The 19,527-nt window shown below is 41.2% G+C and overlaps 1 protein-coding gene across 5 annotated transcripts; it reads left to right on the forward strand.

Moving 5' to 3' along the window:
• Nucleotides 1-239: 239 nt before the first annotated feature.
• ANP32E (acidic nuclear phosphoprotein 32 family member E) lies at nucleotides 240-17,551 on the forward strand. 5 transcript variants are annotated; one of them, XM_078451469.2, is made up of 8 exons: nucleotides 3,037-3,137; nucleotides 3,244-3,338; nucleotides 3,819-3,968; nucleotides 4,443-4,565; nucleotides 5,330-5,495; nucleotides 7,500-7,687; nucleotides 13,907-13,961; nucleotides 15,207-17,551. In XM_078451469.2, the coding sequence occupies exons 3-8, from the start codon at nucleotides 3,909-3,911 to the stop codon at nucleotides 15,275-15,277; spliced, it is 663 nt and encodes a 220-aa protein (XP_078307595.1). In that variant the 5' UTR covers nucleotides 3,037-3,137; nucleotides 3,244-3,338; nucleotides 3,819-3,908; the 3' UTR covers nucleotides 15,278-17,551. The 5 variants fall into 5 exon arrangements, with proteins under 5 accessions (XP_060478500.1, XP_060478502.1, XP_060478501.1 ...); XM_060622517.3 differs by lacking the exons at nucleotides 3,037-3,137; nucleotides 3,244-3,338 and adding an exon at nucleotides 240-695; XM_060622519.3 differs by lacking the exons at nucleotides 3,037-3,137; nucleotides 3,244-3,338 and adding an exon at nucleotides 1,218-1,322.
• The last annotated feature ends 1,976 nt before the right edge of the window (nucleotides 17,552-19,527 follow it).

Raw genomic sequence — 19,527 nt, forward strand, 5'->3', positions numbered from 1 at the left:
GAACGCCTAGGGAAAGCGCGCCAACCACACAAAGAAAAGGAGGGGGGCTACAGGGATTCAAAATCATTTCCCCAGGACGAACACCCTCCTGGACCTATCGGAGTTAACTGCGCGCTTGGTCGTAGCCAATAGACACAGTACTTCTGGTTCAGGTCCACCCTGAAGACTGACGGACATTTGTGCAGCCCAATGAAACAGTGCGATGCTGAAGACTTGACCAATACATTCGGGAGGTGGGTGGAGTGTAGGCCAGGGGGTTGGCGGTGCCGTGTCATGGAGGCTCAGTCTCAGAGCAGCCATTGAAGGGGAAGGAACTGCGGGTGTGTGTGTGTGCGCGTGTGTGTGTGTGTGTGTGTGTGTGTGTGTATGTGTGTGTGTGCGCGCGCGCGTGTGTGTGTGCGTGTGAGTGCGCGCGAGTGTGTGGACAAGGAGGTGGGGGCAGTCGAGTTAGAGTCCCAACTCCTTGGACTCCATTTGCTATTCTCTTCTTTCTTCCCCACACCTATCTGGTGGTGGTGGGCGTTTATATTTGCTTTTCTTTTCATTCATTTACAAATCTTTTAAAATTAAGGGTTGGGGGTAGTGGGAAAGGCAGGAAAGGGTAAGGGAAGGGAGTAGCCGCAGAAGAGCAGGAGGAGGACATGGAGATGAAGAAGAGGATTAACCTGGAGTTAAGGAACAGAGCCCCGGAGGAGGTGAGATGACTCAGCCCCCTCCCCTTCCCCACCGGACCTGTATTGGGAAGATCGGCTTTGTAGGGAGCCGGGTGGGTGTCTGAGGAGGGGTATTGAGTTAACCCCGTAACCCTGAGGTTACGGTTTGGGGGAAATATTTAATTTTAAGTGTTAAATCATTAAAATCTTCTACTTAAAAATGGCGAAGGTTTAAGTTTCTAGGGGCGTTTTTGTGAGTACCCGGGGGCTTAGCCTCCTTCAGCCCTCTTCGAGTCGGGAGTCCTGTCCTGGTGGGGGCAGGAAGCGGAGTGTTGGGGGCCGCTCCGCCGCCTCGTCCCCTCCTCCTCCTCCTGGGGGCCGGTGGCGTGGGGGCGACCCACCGGTCGCACTTGCCCCCGCTGCAGCCATCGTCGCCTGAGAACTTAGTCCAACTTTTCTGCAACGCTGCCAACTCTTTTTTTCTTTTTTTCGGGGGGTGCCCGCGGCCTCAAGGCCCTTGGGTGTCTGACGTCGCGCCGGGCGCGGGCTGGGGTCCCTGGCGGAGTCCGCGTACCGTTTGCCGACGGCTGCGCCCACTCCCCCGGGAAGCGGCGCGCGCCGCCCGCCGCCGGGCGGAATCTGGGTCAGCGGTCGGTTCCGCGGCCGCGGGTAAGTTTTGGGAGTCGTCGCCCAGACCGGAGGTGGGGAGGGGACGCGAGGCGTAATCCCCTCGGTCTCCCCGCGGCGTAATGCTACTCGGCGTGTCGTGTCGTAGTGGCCGTCACTCCGAATTTGATCCCGGGAGAAGGTTTCACAGAACTCAACAAATGGGCCGTAGTAGTTTTGTGCGTTAAAGCTGGGCTCGGCGAAACTAAATGATGCGCTCTTGCTGCCGTCGCCTCAGTTAAAGAGACGGGGTTGGGAGGGGCCACGTGAGGCGGGTCGCGGCCAACTTTTCGGGGGTCGGGCGGGAGGCGTTTCCGCCTCCTGCTTGAGGGCGCTTCCTCGGCTGCACCCAGCCCTCTCCGCCCGGGGCGGAGGTGCCGGGCACGCGGGCGGGGAGGCGACCCCCTGTTCCCTCGAGGAGTCCCCGCCCCGTCTTGGGTTTCCCGTGGGTCGGAGCTGCGGGTCGCGAGAGCGGGGCCCGTGGTCCGTGAGGAAGCTCGCACTCCAGGACGCCGAGGAAAGCGTCGAGTCTTGTTAATTGCGGCCTCTGAAATAAACACGAGAGGTGGAACAGGAGGATACAATTGTTTTCTGCAGGGGTGGGTGGGGGTGGTGCCTGCGCACACCAGCACAGGGGAGGAGTGGGCTCTGTTCGGTGGGCTGTGGTGGCCTGCAGAATGGGAACCCAATGTCTTAATGTGTGTGTGTGTGTGTGTGTGTGTGTGTGTGTGTGTGTGTGTGTGTGTGTGTGTGTGTGTGTGTGTGTGTGTGTGTGTGTGTGTGTGTGTGTGTGTGTGTGTTTTAAGTCCCTTTTTCTCTGAAATTGGCAAAGGGCGGGGAGGAGGAAACAGTCGCTGCTATCACCCCAGAGAGAGATGGGAGTTTTCTAGGGCCTACTCTTTGGGGGCTTCAGGAAAAAAAAAAGCTGCCTTACAGAAGCACACATTTAGTATGCTTTGTATGTCTTAGTTTGGAAAAGTGAATTTGCTCCTCCATACCCCCCTTTCATTTACCTACCCTATCCATAGTAATTTCCTTGCCAGTTTTGGGGAGTGCCGGATGTTGCTTTTTTGCAGTCTCTCCTTCCTCCCCTGTGGTGTAATAACGGTCTCTTGTATTTGTATAGCTCTTTACTGTTTACAAAACCTGTTTGTGTTTGTTTTTTACTTTTCTCCTTGGAGGGACTTGTAAGGTGGATTGTATTGTTCTAGAATCCAAATTAGCAAATGGAGTCCCCTCCGGGGCAGTGAAGTTACTTAAGTGGAAGAACTGGCTTTCTGACACCAAATCTTGTGGCTCTCTCTCCTCCCGCTCAGCTGGACCAGGAGTCAGAAGATTTAGAGTGAGGCACAGTTCTGTCATACAAACTGTGTGACCTTAGCCAAGTCATTCTTACCCTTTGGGCCTTGGCTTCCTTACCTCTAAACAGATCATATACCTTCTCTGGTCTCTAAAATAATTGTCAAAGTCATACTCAACTAGAGAAGGCGGCATTCCTCGTTGCTAATTTTTAGCCCTCAAAATACCTCAAACATATTTTTGCATTGGGAATAGACTGCCAGAGTCTCCTGTCTCCCCCTTAAGATTAAGTCCTTCCAGGTCCACACAGCGGCAAGTTTTGTTCTACAACTGTGACCTAATAGAGGATGCAGCCCCTCCCCCTCCCCCACTGTGGGAGAAACAAAAATGCTAGGAGGGTGTTACAGAGAAATAACATTTTGTCAAGGATGTATCGTTCTGGGTGACATTGTTAGGCCACTCTAAAAGCCAGCTTTCTCAGCATGAGCTTTCTAACATTTCTTCACGAAGGGTAATAAGGTATTTGGGAGTTATGGTGGCATTTACCAACCAAAGATCAAGGAATTTAAACTGGAAACATGAATAAAATAGTCTATAGTCTCCTTTCTTCTCCCTTATGCTTTAGGGCAGCTCCCTGGAATCCTTTACCAGTAGCCCAGGCATCACCTCACTGTAAAGTATATGCTCTCATGTTGAGAGTCCTTCTCATCACGGGCAGAAGCAAGTTTCACATGGGACCTTTTTCAAAGTTTTTTTCCCCTGCATCAGTGATTTCAACAGGCATTGAACTAATTGGTCTAAGTTTAAATTTAAAAGGTTAACTTATAATGATGACTTTAGATTGTATTTCAGGTTTTGGTGGGGGAGGAGAGAATGAAAAGGATCTGGGTAAGGGGATTGATGTGTGTATTCTTTTTTTAAAGTTTATTTTGTGAGAGAGAAAGCAGGAGTGGGGGAGAGGCAGTGAGAGAAGAAGAGAATCCCAAGCAGGCTCTGAGCTGTCAGCACAGAGCCCAAGGTGGGGCTCAAACCCACAAACCACGAGATCATGACCTGAGCCAAAGTCTGATGCTTAACTGACTGAGCCACCCAGGCGCCCCAGGACTGATGGTTTTATCTTCATATTTCCAGTGTGTCAAGACTCAGATCTTTTGCTAAACAGATTGCAGAGTAAAGACTCATTCATTTTCTGTCTTACAGGTGACAGAATTAGTCCTTGATAATTGCCTATGTGTCAATGGGGAAATTGAGGGCCTGAATGATACTTTTAAAAAACTAGAGTTTCTGAGTATGGCTAATGTGGAACTAAGTTCACTGGCTCGGCTGCCCAGCTTAAATAAACTTCGAAAGGTAAGTTGGCATTAAGCTTGAAATCATCATAATTTTGAGGCCCAGGTTTTGGCCAAGTGAAACAACCATTCTGCCTTCTAATTAGAAGTTTCTAAACTTCTACAGATAAGAAAAAGGGTTATGTAGGATTTTGGAATCAGCTCTATTAATGCTTTTAGAAATTTACATTTAATAATGAAATTGCTTTATGACATGAATTTGGATTTAATATCTACCAAATATTTTTCTCTGAAACATAAAGATCCAACTATAATACGACTGGAGCCAAACTAGGGTTATAAGCTTACTCTGTAGGGGTTCTAATATATTATTTGGCATTTGTAGGTGGGAATTTGGAAATTAATAATTTGTGACAGTTTCTTGAAGCCAGAGAGAATGACAATTGTTTTTCTTCTTCACATGGATATATTTTGAAAATCTGATCTGCCCTAAGCTTTCACAATGGTTTGTTTTCTCTCCATGTTGAATATTTAGTTGGAACTCAGTGACAATATAATTTCGGGAGGCTTGGAAGTCCTGGCAGAGAAATGTCCAAATCTTACCTACCTCAATCTGAGTGGAAACAAAATCAAAGATCTCAGTACAGTAGAAGCTCTGGTAAGTGGAAAGTCTCTGGACTTTCTCTTTTTTGGTTGATTTTCTGAGATTTGCTTCTGTTTTATTGATTTATATTTCATTATTGATTTATATTTCACTGTTTGAAACTTCTGAATTTCTTACATGTTTTGATCTAGATGGTTACTGCTTTTACTTCTTTTAAAGATTTTTTAAAATGTTTATTCATTTTTGAGAGAGAGAGAGAGGGAGACCAAGCACGAGCAGGGGAGGGACAGAGAACGAGGGAGACACAGACTCTGAAGCAGGCTCCAGGTTCTGAGTTGTCAGCACAGACCCCTGTGTGGGGCCTGAACCCACGAACCTTGAGATCACGACCTGAGCTGAAGTTGGATGCTTAACTGACTGAGCCACCCAGGGGCCCCTGCTGCTCTGATTTAAAGAAAAGCTTGGGAGGAGGTAAAAATTGTTGACAATAAGCTTGACTAGATTTAAGCTAACCACAATGTTGTTATTGTCTATTTATGCACATATTTTGTCAACAGAATCTATCAAGTGGCTACCATAGTAAGGCACTAATCAGGTGCCGCAGTTACAGTGGTGAACAGAATAAAGCCCCTTCCCTCGTGATACTTGCATCCTGGGGCCTCATTAAGAGAATTGATACAATAACCCTTCATTATAAAATGCGAAAGATCCAAAAATCATTCTGATTTCAAATATGTGTTTTCTGGTTCATGAATTACAAAGAAGTAATATAGTATTTAAAATCTTGAAATGTAAGCTTTAACTTTTTACTTTTCCAGCAAAATCTTAAAAATTTGAAAAGCCTTGACTTGTTTAACTGTGAGATCACAAACCTGGAGGATTACAGAGAAAGTATTTTTGAACTGCTGCAGCAAATCACTTACCTAGATGGATTTGACCAGGATGATAATGAGGCACCGGACTCAGAAGAAGAGGATGATGAAGGTAATCATTCTTAATGCCTATAAATACAGCCTCCAGTCTAGCTGTGCAATTTAGATTGGGCCTGGATATTTAGGTGTTGGGGGGAAAAAAAAGAGATTAGTAAGAAGAAAAATTTAAAAACCCAAAGCCCTAATCCTGTGTTTCTTCTTTAAGATTTCTGATAGCTTGGGGAATTTAATGATTATTGTAGTACCAAGCTCCATGAAAATTTTATATCTGTATAAACTGTGTAACCACCACCTAGTAAAAGTGGTAACTTTTAAAATAGTACCTTTTATTTATTTATTTTTTTAAAAAAGGAACCATTCCTTGCGTGTTATCCATAATAGCCAAGAAATGGAAACAATCCAAATGGCCTATCAACTGATGGATAAACAAAATGTGATACGTCCATACAATGAAATATTATTCTGTCATAAGAATGAATGAAGCACTGATAAATGCTGTACCTTTGAGAACATTCTATGAAGTGAAAAAAGCCAGACACAAAAGGCCACATTTTGTATGACTTCATTTGTATGGCGTGTCCAGAATAGGCATATTCATAGAAGATGGAGTAGTGGTCACCAGGGCTGGGGGAGAGGAGATTGGGGAATGACTGTAAATGTGTATGGGTTTTTTTGAGGGGGGTGATGAAAATGTTCTAAAATTAGATACTGAATATACATGTTTGGATAAATGGGTGACTAACAGATGATGGAATGGATCTTGTTAGTTATGGGATACTGTTTATTATTCTTGGTTGAAAAGTTTTTTGTTTTTTTTTTTTTAAGTTTATTTATTTTGAGAGAGAGTGCATCAGAGAGCGCAAGTGGGGGAGGGGCAGAGAGAATCCCGAGCAGGCTTTGTGCTGTCAGCCACAGAGCACAGCCCGGGGCTCCCCGTCTCATGAACCTTGAGATCATGACCTGCTCAAATAAAAGACCCCATAAAAGTTTTTAGTGTAACGGGGTGCCTGGGTGGCTCAGTTGGTTAAGCGTCTGACTTTGGCTCAGGTCATGATCTCAAGGTTCCTGGGTTTGAGTTCCACATCAGGGCAGGCTCTCTCCTGTCAGCAGGGAGCTTGCTTGGGATCCTTTGTCCCCCACCTCCACACCCCTCCCCCACTTACACTCCCTCTCTCTCAAAAATAAATATTTTTAAAAAAAGTTTTTTACTCTAAAAAGAAATTTGATGGATAAACAATGTTAGAAAATGATGGAATGGAATGATAGATAAAAGAGCTTTGAAGTGTCCACAAAATAAAATAAAGTTTAGTGCATGTAACATTTCATTTTTTATTTATTAAAGAAATTTTTTTTAATGTTTACTTATTTTTTTTTTTTATTTTTTATTTTTTTTCAACGTTTTTTTATTTATTTTTGGGACAGAGAGAGACAGAGCATGAACGGGGGAGGGGCAGAGAGAGAGGGAGACACAGAATCGGAAACAGGCTCCAGGCTCCGAGCTGTCAGCCCAGAGCCTGACGTGGGGCTCGAACTCACGGACTGCGAGATCGTGACCTGGCTGAAGTCGGACGCTTAACCGACTGCGCCACCCAGGCGCCCCAATGTTTACTTATTTTTGAGAGAGAGAAACAGAGTGAGAGTGGGGAAGGGATAGAGAGACAAGGAGACACAGCATCCGAAGGAGGCTCCAAAGCTCTGAGCTGTCAGCACAGAGCCCAGCGTGGGGCTCCAACTCACAAACCGCGAGATCATGACCTGAGCTGAAGTGGGACGCTTAATGGACTGAGCCCCCCAGGCGCCCCTAGTGCATGCAACGTTTTGATGACAATCTATATGTTGGAAACAGTTCAGTATTTAGAAGCCATGTTTCTCAAATAGTAAAGGAGGATGTTACAAAAGGGAAGTCTTAAAAAAAAAGAAAATCACCCTGGGATACTTTCCACCCACCCGTTGGCTTAAGAGTTTGAGGTGATTGGGACAAGGGAAAATAGGATCGACATACTACCAAGAAACATTTTTCCCAGCCATTTGTTCATCTTTCAAAATATTTTTAAAGACGGAGATGAAGATGATGAAGACGAAGAGGAAGATGAAGCTGGTCCACCAGAAGGCTATGAGGAGGAGGAGGAGGACGAGGAGGAGGAGGAAGAGGAGGAGGAGGAGGAGGAGGAGGAGGCAGGCTCAGAACTGGGAGAGGGAGAAGAGGAAGTGGGCCTCTCCTACTTAATGAAAGAAGAAATCCAGGTGAATAGGCACTTTTTACCTGCACTGAAAGCCATTTAGGCCTAAGGTCAAGTCCTAAAGTAGGAAGTTGAGTGGAAAGTGGAAAGCTGTTCCTGACTTGTGGGTCTGCATGTATCTGTCTGCCTGTCCTTTTTACCACTGTCCGTCAGCTCACAGTGTATCCAGATAATCGCAAACCCCTATTTTACCACCCAGCTATCGTTCAAAACCGCTCAGCCCTCAGTGGCGTGGGATGGTGGAGAACATTTTACAAAAGTTTCTGAGCCTCAGCTTCTGCATTTATAAAACGGAGATTATACCAACCTCTTAGGATTATTTTAAGGAACTGACAGGATAATACACTTAAAGTATCTAGTCCCCGGCACATCGTAGGCACTCAAGAAGACTTTCCTTTCCCCTAATTATGTCTTGCTAATGGTTTTGTAGTAGCTTTCCAAATGGTCTCTCTGAATACAGTGTCACCACAAAGGTGTATCATCCACAGTATGTGCTTGGGTACTCTGAATGCAAATGAGATCATGTCACCAGGCTGCATGAATCACTTTGTTTCCCTGTTGCCACCAAGACATACAAGGCCCATCATTATTAGCCCCTGCTTCCTCCTCTAGCCTCTTCTCCCTCAGTACCAAATTAAATTGTCACACCGAGCTATTTCTTGCCTTTCTGACTGTAGCTACATTGTGTATTCTATCTGTAGTGACTTTCTACCCATGCTCTCTGGTGAACTTTATTTTCTGTTCTTACTGAGGTAAACATAAGTATAGTAAAGCTTGTAAAGTACACTGATTTTATGTACAAGTCCATGACCAAGCCACTTATGTATATATACTCCTGTGACTGCTATGCAAATCATGCATTGCAGACTCTTTAAAAACTCAGTTTTGGAGTTGCTTCATTATTGAAGCTTTCTGTAAGTTTTCATAGATAACTACTCCTTCCTCTGTTACCTTTGAACCTTTATTAGGCTTTATTGCCTGTAGACACTTTTGTAAAAACTTGTTTATTTGGCCACTTTCTACTCGAGGGTCAGCTCCTTGAGGGAAGGGCCATTTATCTTTGTATCTCAGCATCTAGTGCATTGACAGGAACATAGTAAGCTCACAGAAAACGTCAGTTGACTTGAACAAATGATCTTCAGCCCCTGGGAATTACTGTTTTCTCCTAATGTTGTTAAATTATTGTTTTATGTTAATAATTCAAAGTTTTTTATTATTAAAAATAATATCTCTTGATTTAGACTAGGAATTGTTAGCATTATTTGTTTTCCTAATGACCTTTACATTGGTTAGATAGGTAATATCACTGATGATAATTTTTCTCTGATATAATTTTATTATTTATTTATTTATTTATTTATTTATAAGGAGGGGGAGGAGTGTAGAGAGGGAGAGAGAGAATCTCAAGTAGACTCTGTACTACCCACTCAGAGTCTGTCCTGGAGCTTGATTTCATGAACCATAAGATCACAACCTGAGCAAAAATCAAAAGTCAGATGCATAACCGATTGAGCCATCCAGGCACCCCTAGTATTAAGTAGTTTAAAAATGACTTTAAAAAGTTTTTTTTAATGTTTATTTATTTATTTATTCATTTTTTTCCCAAAAATGTTTTAACATTTATTTATTTTTGAGAGAGGGAGACACAGAATGCAAAGCAGGCTCTAGTCTCTGAGCTGTCAGCACAGAGCCTGATGTGGGGCTTAAACTCCCGAACTGGGAGATCATAACCTGAGCCAAAGTCGAATGCTTAACCAACTTGAGCCACCCAGTCACCCCATAATGTTTATTTATTTTTGAGATGGAGACAGAGGCAAGCAGAGGAGGGGAAGAGAGAAGGAGACACAGATTCTGAATCATATTCTAGGATTCAAGCTGTCAGCACAGAGCCTGATGAGGGGCTTGAACTCACAAACTGCGAGATCATGACCTGAGCTGAAGTCAGATGCTCAGCTGACTGAGCCATCCAGGCACCTGCCCCTAAAAATGACTTTCAACTGGGGCGCCTTGGCGGCTCAGTGTGTTAAGCATCTGACTCTTGGTTTTGGCTCAAGTCATAATCTTGTGGTTCGTGAGTTTAAGCCCTCTGTCGGGCTCTGGTGGCGTGGAGCCATGCACTGTCTCTCAAAAGAAATAAACATTAAAATGATTTTCAACTGACTGCTGATGTTTGTGTTTATCATTCCACTGAATATTGGGAAATGTTAAAAGTGACACAGTCCAGTATAGAGCAAAAATCTCTGAGGTAATTCCCACGATGTTAAGTCAGTGTAGTACCTGCATGGTTTGAGTAATATTTTTATTTCATCTGCTCTTTAGAGGTAAGGAATTAATATGGATAAAGAAGGTCTTGATGTATCTGTAGGACATTTCGTTAAAAATGGGGATGGGGGCTGTAGAAGAATTGGGAATTGTGGTGCCCCTGTACTGTACATAGTACAATGAGGAAACATGTTATTTCCCATTAATTGGGAAAAGATCATAGTTTCTACTGAACAAGTCACTGATGAAAGCTGAGTTTTTATTGAGGGGTATTATCTAATAGATGACATTAATAACTAAAGGCTTAGATGATAGCTATACTTGTGGTGAGTGTAACAGAAGATATAGACTTGCTGAATCACCATGTAGTACACCTGAAACTAATGTAACATGGTATGTCAAGTCTACTTCAATTTAAAAAAAGGCTTAGAGATGCCTGGGTGGCTCAGTTGGTTAAGCATCTGACTCTTGATTTCGGCTCAGGTCATGATCTCACAAGGTTAGTGAGATTGAGCCCCACGCTGGGCTCTGTGCTGACAGCGCAGAACCTGCTTGGGATTCTCTCTCTCTCCTCTCTCTGCCCCTCCCCTGCTCCCTCTCTGTCTCTCGAAATAAACATTAAAAAAATAATAAAAAATAAAAAAGGCTTAAAAACATGAATCAACTTTTTAAAGTTTATTTATTTATTTTTGAGGGAGAGAGAGAAAGAGAATCCCAAGCAGGCTCTGCACTGACAGCTCGGAGCCTGATGTGGGGTTCGAACTCACAAACTGTGAGATCATGACCTGAGCCAAAATCAAGAATCAGATACTTGGCACATCTGGGTGGCTCAGTTGGTTTAGCACCCGGCTTCAGCTCAGGTCATGATCTCACAGTTGGTGGGTTCCAGCCCCTGCTGGGCTCTGTGCTGACAGCTCAGAGCCTGGAGCCTGCTTGGGATTCTATGTCTCCCTCGCTCTCTGCCCCTCCCCCACTCACACTCTGTCTCTCAAAAATAAATAAAATGTTAATTAAAAAAAAAAAGGTCAGATACTTAACTGACTGAGCCACTCCATGAATCAGTTAGTTGAACCATATTTTGTTTAAAGCAAAATCCAGAGAAGTAATTAGCTTTTGAGACTTGGGCTTTTCTAAATTAAGGAATAAATGTGATTAGTGTCTCCACTGTTTTTTAAAAAATTGCAAATATATATATTTTTTTTTTTTTTTTTTTTTTTTTTTTTTTATTTATTTTTGGGACAGAGAGAGACAGAGCATGAACGGGGGAGGGGCAGAGAGAGAGGGAGACACAGAATCGGAAACAGGCTCCAGGCTCCGAGCCATCAGCCCAGAGCCTGACGCGGGGCTCGAACTCACGGACCGCGAGATCGTGACCTGGCTGAAGTCGGACGCTTAACCGACTGCGCCACCCAGGCGCCCCAAAAAATTGCAAATATTTAAATATCCTCACTTATCATTTGCAGATAGGAGATGTTTAAAATGTGTCCCTTGTTTTTCTTTCTTTTTATTTCTTTCCCTTTCCTTCCTCTTCCTGTCCCCTCTCTCCTCTACCCTTCTCTCTTCCTTTCTTTTCGTCTTTAGTTTAAGGCTTTAGGTTCTCCTGATTTTTACTGTGGTTCCTTTTTATACTATTGGCTACCCCATCTATTCCTTCTGCTCCTTGTAGCTTGATGATGTTCTGGTATAGAATGCTTTTCAGTATTTGAATTAATTGTATAAGACTGATTTCTGATATGAGTGTTGTGCAGTTGAGTTTCTCAGGGGATCCTAGCTACGTGCTGGGAAATTAAGTTCTGTTTAGTATTTCTAGACACAAATGGGGCTATGGATACTGTGAAAGGGATGGGTTGTACAAATTTTCCTTCAATACCCAGCAGTTCTTGACATTTGCCAATTAAAGTGTTTCTTTTATGTTTATTTTTGAAAGAGATAAAGAGTGAGTGGGAGAGGGGCAGAAAGAGAGGGAGACACAGAATCCAAAGCAGGCTCTGCACAGAGCCTGATATGGGGCTCAAGCCCATGAATCATGAAATTATGAACTCAGCTGAAGTCAGACACTTAACCGATGGAGCCACCCACGTGCCCTGCCAATTAAAATATTTTTAAGGAGCAGTAAACTTTTGTGGGGTTGGAGGGGAGACCCTAGATTGGTTTCATTTTTTTCAAACATATAGTAGAACTCAACTATTTGGCAGTAAGTGTAAAAGGCCTCTGAATAGCCAATATAAAGTAACCAAAGACATTTTCTTTGTAGGACAGTGTTTCAGCTGTTATTCTAAACCTATTTTCTCTTTTATATTCAAATCTCTAATAAGCTTATTGATCTATTTTCTGAATCCATAGCAGATTAAAATTGAAGTAGTAACCTACTGTAAAAGAGAAGGCACGAAAACTAGGAAAAGGTACAATTAAAAGTAGAGGCGAGGGTCATTTTTAAAAGGAGAAAACCATCCTACATATATTAATAGGCTCTGAGGGAATAGCATACACTAATGAGTATAGTGTTCATGGTCAAAATGATGACTGATTATGCAAGGGAAAGGTTTGTTAGCATAAAATGGTAGTGCACTTTAGAGATTTGTATCCCAATTGGTTAAAGTAAAAAAAAAAAAAAGTTATGATGTTTCAAGGCTATGTTTACATCTTAGCTATCCTGAACAGCTCTTTCACAAGAGTTGTAGATCAAGTTTTGTGACTTTTTTGTGTGATTTTTTTGCTGTTTTGATGTGTAGATTTTTAGATATAGAAGGAACTTGTAGATCTTTCTAGATGAATACTTTCTTTTATTGATTAGGAAACTGAGGTCCAGGGGCACCTAGGTGGCTTAGTCGGTTAAGTGTCCAACTTCGGCTCAGGTCATGAACTCACCGTTTGTGAGTTCGAGTCCCACGTCGGGCTCTGTGCTGACAGCTCAGAGCCTGGAGTCTGCTTCAGATTCTGTGTCTCCTTCTGTCTGCCCCTCCCCGACTCATGCTCTGTCTCTCTAAAAAATAAACATTAAAAAAAAAAAAGGAAAACTGAGGTCTAGAGAGATTAAGTGACATATTTAGTGCATATAACTATGTTGGGGCAAGAATTCAGGTAATTCCTTTCTCACTCTATAAAATAGAAGACCTTTCTTTGAAATAGTCTAAAGGTACTCTGTCCATTATAGTAGCCACTGGACATATTTCATTATTTAAATTAAAATAAAATGAAAAATTCAGTTCCTTGTTTGTACTGGTCACATTTTATTTTTTTATTTTTATTTATTTCATTTATTTTTTAAGATTTTTTTTTTATTTTTAAGTAATCTCTACACCCAGCATGGGGCTCAAACTCACAACTGCAAGATCAAGAGTTGCACACTTTGGGGCGCCTGGGTGGCTCAGTCAGTTAGGCGTCCAACTCTTGATTTCGGCTCAGGTCACGATCTCACGGTTTGTGGGTTTGAGTCCCACATTGGGCTCTATGCTGATAGTACAGAGCCTGCTTGGGATTCTCTCTCCCCCTCTCTCTGTCCCTATCCCACTTGCGCGCACACACACACACACACACACACACACTCTCTCTCTCTCTCTCTCTCTCTCTCTCTCTCTCTCCCTCTCCCTCTCCCTCTCCCTCTGGGTAAATAAACTTTAAAAACAAAAAAAGTTGCATGTTCTGCTGACTGAGCCAGCCAGGCACCCCTGTACTGGTCACATTTTAAATGCTCAGTAGCCACATGTGGACAGCATAGATACAGAATGTTTCCATTGTTGCAGAAAGTTCTTTTGAACAGTGCTGGTCCAAAACATAAGTTACTTTCATAAAGAATCTAGATTTAGTTGGGTTCCTAGAAAACACCTATGTAAGTTAGGCACAGGTTGTCAGAATGTAGAATGACCATAGTTTTTTGCTCTTGTTGGAATGTATTATTACCAAACAGTGAAAAATATGCGTCATGGCTTTTTATTCTCAAATCAAATATTTGATTTTCAAGGATGAAGAAGATGATGATGACTATGTTGAAGAAGGGGAAGAAGAGGAAGAAGATGGTGAGTTACATTAGCCATTAAAGAAATCCTAACATTCAAGTTACAGCTATTATTCGTATACTTTAACAAATGAGTCTATAATTCAAATTGTAATTGATTTTGGTAACATAGAGCACCTTGAGAAGTATGAAACCTTTTTCTTTTAAAGTTGATTTGAGTAATCTCTACACTCAACGTGGGGCTCGAACTCATGACCTTGGGATCAAGAGTCTTATGCTCCTTGTAACAAGCCAGCCAGGCACCCCTAAAACCTCTTTAAAAGAGTAATGTTCTCAGGGCATTCAATAATTTCATTAAAAAACAAACAAACAAAAAACCAGCCTCTAACATTTATTTTTATTTAAAAAAAAATTTTTTTAATGTTTATTTATTTTTGAGAGACAGAGCACGAGCAGGGGAAGGGCAGAGAGAGAGGGAGACAGAGAATCCCAAAGCAGGCTCCAGGCTCAGCTGTCAGCACAGAGCCCTATGCGGGGCTAGAACCCACGAACTGTGAGATCATGACCTGAGCCAAAGTCGGACACTTAACCGACTGAGCCACCCAGGCACCACTCTAACATTTATTTTTAAAATGGTATGAAGAGATCATGGAACCTTGAGCCTTAATTTATTACTTTCTTAGGTCTTTCATTTTGAAGAGGGTGAAGCCTTATCTCTCAAGAGCAGTGGAATTCTCAAATAATGCTCTCTAGTCCTCTTTACGTAGGTCTTTCAAAATAAATTTAAAAATTCGCTAATAATTCTTGTAATGACAAGCCCCTAGTTTCTTGATCTGTACTTCATGATTTGGCCACAAGGGTGCACAGCAAGCCGTCATTATTTATGGATTTCTGTCTATTAAGCCTTTACAATACACTAAAATTGAAAAATTTTCAGAGAGGAAACTTAAACCTATAATTAAAAAAAAATTTTTTTTAATGTTTATTTCTTTTTGAGTGAGAGAGACAGACAGCATGAACAGGGGAGGAGCAGAGAGATAGGGAGACGCTGAATCCAAAGCAGGCTCCAGGCCCCAGGCTCTGAGCTGTCAGCACAGAGCCTGTCGCAGGGCTTGAACCCACTAACCATGAGATCATGACCTGAGCTGAAGTCGGATGCTTAACCAACTGAGCCACCCAGGTGCCCCAAACCTGTAATTTTTTTTATGCCATTAAGTTTTCACTAAGATTCAAAACTTTGTAATTTAACAGGTACTCATTTGTTAAAATTGAGTACTTTACAATTTTTCTTTCACTCTTCCTTCAGAAGAAGAAGGTCTTCGAGGGGAAAAAAGGAAACGAGATGCTGAAGACGATGGAGATGAAGAAGACGACTAGATCATTCTAAGACCAGATTCCCTAAAGTTCCTGGGTGTGCAATAGAGTGATCACATCTTCTTTGTTTCTTCATGTACCATAGTGAACCCTACGGAAAATAACCTGTAACTTTTATAGGAAAAGTGTGGTTTTACTATTTTTGCCTTATCATTCCAAATAAGATTTACTAGTCTGTTAATAATCATACTGTATGTAGAGAAAACATTTTCATTGACCCCGTTGTGAAATTCCCTAGCAATTTATTTAGAATCTTCATTTTTCTCATTCAAACTCATTGTATTAGTTATTTTTAGCCCATAATTAAAACATGATCACTTTTACACAGGCATAGTTTGGTGCATTTCATTCATAAGGTTTTAAAGTTATTTATAGTTAATGGAAATCACGATCAGCTGGAATATGAAATGAAGTCTCTTGAATGAGAAGTTGGTTATTTTTTTAGAGGTGACCCAGAGATCTTTAGTTTGAAGGCAATGACTTTTTTTTTTTTTTTTTGGCTAAGGGTATTTGGATGCTTTTTTGTCACTTGAGTAGCTTGGAAAGTAGGAGCAGAATAGTAAAGGTTCTACTCAACAATATAGTTCATAGCTTTTGTGGAGGCTTCTGAAAACTTTTAAAGTCAGGTGACTAATACGATTTTCTTTTTGAAGTTCAGAGAGATGTGTTCAGAGACATGCAGGTGAGCCCTTTCTTTTTCAAGCTGAAGATTACAACATACTAGTAGGTTGGTTATTTTGTTTTTAAATGTGCATTCTTTATTTTCCTCCCAGCAATTCCTTTATAATCACTTTCATTTCTCTTTTCACTCCTCTCCCTCTATCTCAAAAAAAAGTTGGGAAACTCATGTGATACCCAGGAAAACTTTTAGTCTTTTATACCTCAACCACCTTTTCAGACTGTCTCAGTTTTAAACAAGCTAAGTGAAAGAAATTCAGTATTTTCTGAGATACGAATATTATTACCAGTACGTTTGTATGCAACAGATTCTGCTTACTGTAAATCATTTTTGATTGACAAGATGTACAGACCGTATTATTAGGATGCAGAAAGAAAAGTAGAGGAGGCTTTCAGAAGCAGAATTAATATTCCTCAAAAGTCAGAACTATTGCCTGTTGATAATTAATGAGACATTCAAGTCAAATTTTCAAGTTAGCTTTCCAAACGATTTGGATACCACACTGCAAAGTATTTCTAATTTTTCTGAGTAGAACCTTTCATTATTCTTCTTATAGTTTTAAGGTATTACCAGATATAGCTTTTAATTGGAATATACTGGGCAGTTGGAAACATATTTGAAACTAAATCAGTATTCAAGATTAAGATTTATTTTCAAGTGGATGTCCATTAAAAATCAAAAATATTTCAGGACGAATGTGTGTTTCTATATATGGCTACTAAATATAATAACAATAGAAAAGTACATCCCCTTTTTGTTTTGGAGGCTCCACGGTCAAGGCAATTGCTTTTGAAATCTTGGCTATCTAAATGTTTTTCTGCTTTGTTTTGGATATCTGTAAGTTTTTGTAAAGTTAGCATTCAGCAAATTAATTGAAGTTACTGGGACACATTTAAATTACTGAGTAAAGAACTTCTTTTTTAGTTTCAAATGTATGACTTTGGGTTTTAGAGTAAAAACTACAAAGTTATTTGTGGGTAAACTAAAAACGTTGCACAAGTGACTGAAATAAAACTCTTGGAATAAGTTTTGAGGGGGGGATTGGAATCTCCAAAAGGCTAACATTTTACTCCTTTTTAACATTTGAAATACCCTGTTGTAGTCCCTAAGAATTCTCATCACAGAGTATATGCCAGACTATAAAATACTTATTTTTAAAATGAAATCTATATACTGACTTTATCAATCGTCTTATTGTGCAATCAAAATTAGAGTTCTTTGGTTTGAAAACAACATTTAGAGCCTCCAAATGACTTTTTTAAGACTTATTTAGCTTTGTGGGTGGTATTTTCATGCAAATAAGTAAGGGTGGGTTTTATATTTTGTAGAAGTTTTTGGTCCTATTTTAATGCTCTTTGTATGGCAGTATGTATATAGTGTGTTAAATTCCTCAAAACTGTCCTTAAAAAACTTTGAAGTTAATACTTTTGTGCAACTGTGTTTTGAATAAAGCCATGACAGTGTTAAAAAACAAAAAAATGCAGCACTCCTGATTATTTTGTTTCTGACTGTTCCCTGTTTTTTCTTCTTCTGTGACTGCTGTAACTTAAAAGTTTTTGAAATTGAATTGCTTCAAATAAATGGAAGATTTGTTAATAGTTTCAGTGTATGACATTCACTTTTTGAACCCTCCAATGGGGCTTTGAATGTCTTTTTAAAAACAGAAACAGCCCGAAAGTTCTCAAACACTTGGATGTCATGTGAGACATTACAGTTTAATAGTTTAACTCATCATCTGCCTTATTTATTCACTTTTGTCCAAGAAGCAGAAAAAATTCTGGGTTCCTTTAACTTTCCTTTTGGAGTTGCAAATTGAGCCAGCACGTTTTGTATTTTGATTTGAAGTCATAACTTTGTTTCCGACAGTTGATGTAACCTATCCATAGTTAACTAACGTGATTATAAACCTGTCACACACCAGTAGTTTTTAAAAATGAATCCAGGGGCGCCTGGGTGGCGCAGTCGGTTAAGCGTCCGACTTCAGCCAGGTCACGATCTCGCGGTCTGTGAGTTCGAGCCCCGCGTCAGGCTCTGGGCTGATGGCTCGGAGCCTGGAGCCTGTTTCCGATTCTGTGTCTCCCTCTCTCTCTGCCCCTCCCCCGTTCATGCTCTGTCTCTCTCTGTCCCAAAAATAAATAAAAAACGTTGAAAAAAAAAAAAAAAATGAATCCAAAGTCTTCATTTATACTGTATAGTATTTTCAGAATACTTAAGATAATATGATACAAACCTAATTCGTGTTTACCTTGAGTAAATCAAACCTGAACCAATATTTTTTTCTGCTCTCTGGGTTATCCAGTGAGAAGTGATTTTTAACATGTTTCATTTGTAGACAGCTTTGGCATGTGTCTATTTATAAAGTCAAGGCACAAGCATGTGAAGTAATGTTTTTGTGATTACTTACAGTTTAATATTGGAAAAGTATTTTAATTACGGAACTCTGCTCCCTGAGAGGTGGAAAATATTGGAGTGTATCTCAACTACAGAAACTGTTTATTGAAATTGTGTGTGTGTGTGTGTGTGTGTGTGTGTGTGTGTGTGTGTGTGTGTGTGTTGTACCTCTTTAAAAAATTCGGGGGTGCCTGGGTGGCTCAGTTAGTTAAATGCATAACTTTTGATTTTGGCTCAGGTCATTATCTCCTGGTTCGTGGGATCGAGCCGGCATGGGATTCTCTCTCTCCCGCTCTCTCTGCCCCTCCCCCACTTGTGCGCGAGCGCGTGCACTCTCTCTCTGTCTCTGTCTCTCTCTCTCAAAATAAGTAAACTTAGGGGCGCCTGGGTGGCTCAGTCGGTTAAGCAGCCGACTTCGGCTCAGGTCATGATCTCGCGGTCCGTGAGTTGGAGCCCCGCGTGGGGCTCTGTGCTGCCAGCTCAGAGCCTGGAGCCTGTTTCGGATTCTGTCTCTCCCTCTCTCTGACCCTCCTGTGTTCATGCTCTGTCTCTGTCTCAAAAATAAATAAACGTTAAAAAAAAAATTAAAAAAAATAAGTAAACTTAAAATTCAAAACGTTTTACCCCTTGGTTAAAGAAAATGGTAGAATTACACTAAAAGTTTTTGATGAAGGTATTAGGTAATGAAACAATTCTGTGTGACATGGTGATTCAAAACACAAGTATTGTTTATTCCTTCTATATTTTAAAGAGAGGCTTTGGAACAAGGGACATTCTCCCAGTTGCTGAAAATTTCGCCTCTGTTCCTCGTACTAGCAATGATACTCTGCAGCTGGTGCTTAATAATAGCATTCTACTACTGCATTCCTTTTTCATGTACTAATGAGCCTAAGATTTGAAAACAAGGCTTGGGTAATTTGGCCCGAGGCAGCTACTTGTGTTAATCTGTTGATCAGCCCTAACTTGAAGGAGAACAGGTTATACCACAAAATGGAAATTACAAAATGGGTTGATCTCCAGGAAAATCTTTATAAAAAGACTTTATATACAGGTAAAATAGTTTCATTTCATACAGAGCTACTCACTTTTTTGGGGGTGGTAAGATCCAAGCAGGGTTACCTCATAATAGCAATTCTGACTAACAATCAGAAGCAACAATTATTTCTTCAAATTTATGAACATT

This window comes from Panthera onca, chromosome C1, assembly GCF_046562875.1.
Source record: "Panthera onca isolate mPanOnc1 chromosome C1, mPanOnc1 haplotype 2, whole genome shotgun sequence".
Classification (NCBI taxonomy): Eukaryota; Metazoa; Chordata; class Mammalia; order Carnivora; family Felidae; genus Panthera; species Panthera onca.